At 44.0% G+C, this 3,845-nt stretch overlaps 1 protein-coding gene and 1 pseudogene across 1 annotated transcript in view; both read right to left on the bottom strand.

The window, feature by feature from the left end:
- The window catches only part of CCDC138 (coiled-coil domain containing 138), a 98,875-nt gene that overhangs the window by 56,032 nt on the left and 38,998 nt on the right, over nucleotides 1-3,845 (bottom strand). The window contains exon 11 of the mRNA XM_006873045.1: nucleotides 3,086-3,202. Coding sequence (XP_006873107.1) covers nucleotides 3,086-3,202 — 117 coding nt within the window. The remainder of the gene's footprint in view (nucleotides 1-3,085; nucleotides 3,203-3,845) is intronic.
- Nucleotides 487-1,028, bottom strand: LOC102829384 (annotated as a pseudogene).

Below are 3,845 nucleotides of genomic sequence, written 5' to 3'. Positions count from 1 at the left end.
GACAGAACGTAACAGCAACCACTACTATAATTTATGGACTCCATGAGTGGCACTAACGGTTAAGCACTGGGCTACTTAACCAAAAGGTTGGCCGTTCAAACCCACCCAAAGGCACCTGGAAAGAAAGGGCTGGTGACCGGGCTCCAAAAGGTCATGGGCCTAGAGTCCCTGTGGCACATGGTCCCCCCCTAAACACACGGCCACAATCGTCCGCAGCAGCACGTGGCTGACTGGCTCTTACTACAAGTCATGCACGTCACCAATTCTAACGAAAACAACCCTACAAGTAGATAACACACAATACTCACTTTTTTTCTTTCCTCATTTTTTAGTTTTGTAAAGATTTTAGTTAAGCTTCACAATCAGTCACTAAGTAGTTTTAAAACTTCGATTTCATGATTCTGTGGACTTTACACTTTTCAGTCCAGTCTATCTTCGAGACAGGACAAATTTTAGAATCCATTGGAAATTACCTTATTCAAACCATTATGTTTTCCAACAGAGACGGTTCTGTGTTAGTTGTCTTTGAAAATTTTCATTCCATTTCAGAACCACATTTGCTGGAATGAATGTTTCAGATGGACTAGGTGTCATCTGGTCCTGAGAGACGGCAAATGATAAAGCAAAATTGTAGAAGTTGTCCACTATTTGTGTGAACTGAGTGAATGAATCAAGCGTGGAAACTGCAGCATTTCCTATAGGTGTTTGCTGAGCTAGACCGTCCAGTAATCTCCACAGAGATCCCAACCTGAGCAACAGATGGAGTCCAAACCACACTCATGGCTCCAAAAGGTGCTGGCCTCCTTCTCCAGCTTTAAGACCTGCAATGCTGAAGACGGCAATTGGTTTCCCATTCGTGACAAACCCTATGAGCTGCCCTACAGCCATTCCACTGGCATCAAGATAGGAAAAGTAGACAGAGCTTCCCATTCCTTTAGGAAAAGGGATGGCTCCCGGCATCATCCCTCATGGTTGACACTTTCAAAATCAGGCACGTCAAAGACAAATGTACCCTCAAAATCAGACATGTCAAAGACAAACGTACCCTCTTGCTGCGCAGCTGTGTGGAGCAGCCTGCCCGCCACCAAGCAGCCAGTATGGCAACAACGGCTCCGCTGAGCGGGCAGGGGTCCAAAGCCAACAACTAGAAATTCTAATACTTTTTAAGATTTGCAAAGAATTTTTCTTTTTAAATGTTTAATCGTGAATTATGTGATAGTTTACACGGGAGAACGTTAGTTTTACATTCATCCTATTGTGCATCGTTTCATTGCCATGGTTACAATCCCCTCCATGCATCATCAACCAACCAAAGGCTGTACCCTGCAAGTCTATTCTACACCCTCCCCTCTGGATTTAAAGTCCCCAGCTGCTCCATCTTTCCACGTCATCGTCTCTGCCTCTATCTTGGGCGTCACTGCTTCTCTGGGTAGGGTCCCGCACTCCCAGGGGCTTGTGCTCCTAGACTGCAAAGTCAATCACTCCCCTCCTTTTGCTACAAAACGTCTACCTTTACATTTTCAACCCTCACAATCAGTCCTGATAAGAATTATTCACTATTGTATCACAAGAGACCTATCTGCATCTCCTTTCATCAGCCCTGCCAAGACAAATTGGATACTACTCAGTGGAGATTCTACCTTCCTCCAAGCCCTCTGGATCTAGATTCCCTCTTGAAAGCTTGTAAGCCAGTCACTTCTTGCCTTTGTAGGCCTCCCATTTTGAGTAGCCAATGTCCAAGTTGCCGATCCCTGTCTACTCTGTGTATGGAGGGGGTGGGAATGATCCTCACTGTAAAGACTTGTTTCCTCTTTTGAGCTACTACACCCATAGGTGTAGGTCAAGTTCATCAAATTATATCAGATTACTCTTTTTTACCTCTTCTTTCTTCTTCTAGCTGAGCTCTGATCATCCAGCCATTGAAGCCAGGTCAAATGGGTATTATCTGCAAGTGTGGGTGTTCTTGTGCATATGCCCTCTCTTCTTATCAGCTGGACGCTTCATTCTCCACTTTAGTCCTCTGTGGCTATGTCACTGACTCTGGGCCCAGGAGTCCCCAGGTCTTGCCACACTGCTGGCCAACCAGGTCTCCAACCAGGTTCACAGGAGTCTATTGAACATGGTTGCACTTAGCTCACAGCTTCATTGTTGTTTTTCCCTCACTTCCCTTTATAGGTGACCAATGTGGTCACCAGTCAGAGCGCATGTCTGCTCATGTATTCCCACTGAGTCATAGTCTTGGCAAGGGGTTTGCCATGAGGGGATCCAACCACTTGCCTTGATGTCTCCTGGGCGAGCAACTTGCGTGTTTTTGTTGTAGTCAGTCAGACTGCTGTTATTGTTTTGTATATTTCCTGTAGGTCCTTCTTTCAGGAAGTATCATCTATTCTTCTAAGCACTCCAGGCTGGTCTGCTTGTCTTTTCAAATGGAAATTTCCCACCTCAGAAGATTCTGGATGGGGTTCAGGTTCCTACCTATGGTCTTATGCAATGCATAGACTCCAGAATTTTTCTTTTTTAAATTAATTATGTTGTTATGTGTTGTCGAGTTAGTTCCGACCCATAGCAACCCTGTATAGGGTTTCCAAGGAGCAGGTGGTAAGCTTGAACCGCTGACCTTGCTGTTCAAATGACTTTGCAATCTGGTGCATTAACTCACAATGCCATACTAGGCCTCCTAATTAATTTTATATAATCACTGTCCCATTCAGTTAGCATTTATTTAATAAAAACCAGAAAATTTTCAGTTCTGTTACCTTCAGGAGAACATGAAAAAAAAAAAAAAACAAACCAGTAAGTGGGGCACACAGGTTATTAGAAATAACCTAACAAAGAAATAAAATTATTTAATTTTAATTCTGAATCTCAAAAAGCATGTTCTATATCAAAGTCAAATGTATGGTGGAGAGACTAAAACACTACAAAAAGGAGAGAAGAGATGTCAGACGATGAATAAAGCATGGAAGATAAGCAGAGACTACAAAACATACAGAGAACACATGGGAAAAACTGTGAAAGAAGAAGACCAAGAAAAACACTATTCAGTGGAGTATTATTAGAAGATAGATTTCTATGAATCCATTACCTGCGTTCCAGAATCTAGCTGCCTCAGTGACCAATAAATGAATTTCACAAACGGCTCGTGATGTTTGACATTCACAAACGGCATCCACAGGAGCTGCTCAGCGATCACAGGCAGAAGCTAACGACAACACATGGAAAATATAAAGTCAAAGTTATTCAGAAATCAACTCCACCATGTTCTTTACTATAAAGACTTCTGGTGTGGCATTGCCGGATAATGCAGTAAACCGCAAAGCCGGTTAGGATCATAAAGGTCGGCAGTTCCAACTCACCAGCTGCTTCTCGGAAACCCTGTACAGGGTCACTATGAGTCGGATCCCAACTCGACGGCACTTAGCAACAACAACAATTTTCTATAAATCATCTTTTTTAATCAAATTTTCCAACACAAACCCTCCCTTTAAAATCACATGCAACAGAGTTTGGTAATTAAATGTGTTCCCTCTGTATCTCCTTTGAAGTAAGCAACAGCCCATTCTAGCATTTAATCTAAGATCGCTGCTGCTGTTAGGTGTCACTGAGTCAGTTCCAGCCCATAGCGACCCTGTGCAGAGCATCCCAGGAGCGGCTGGGGTGCTTGAACCGCTGACGTTTCAGTTCAAACTGACTTACAGTCCAGTACACGAACCCACAGAACCCCACCAGGCCTCCTAAGAGAAGCCTACAGCACCCAGTATTCCCAGGTGGTCTCCTACCCAAGGACTAACCAGACCTGACCCTGCTTAGCTTCCCAGATCACATGAGCTGGGCTGCACTCAGGG

This window comes from Chrysochloris asiatica, unplaced genomic scaffold (assembly GCF_000296735.1).
Source record: "Chrysochloris asiatica unplaced genomic scaffold, ChrAsi1.0 scaffold00220, whole genome shotgun sequence".
NCBI classification, from domain to species: Eukaryota; Metazoa; Chordata; class Mammalia; order Afrosoricida; family Chrysochloridae; genus Chrysochloris; species Chrysochloris asiatica.
The sequence above is the reverse complement of the archived record's forward strand: the minus strand, read 5'-3'. Positions and strand labels throughout refer to the sequence as shown.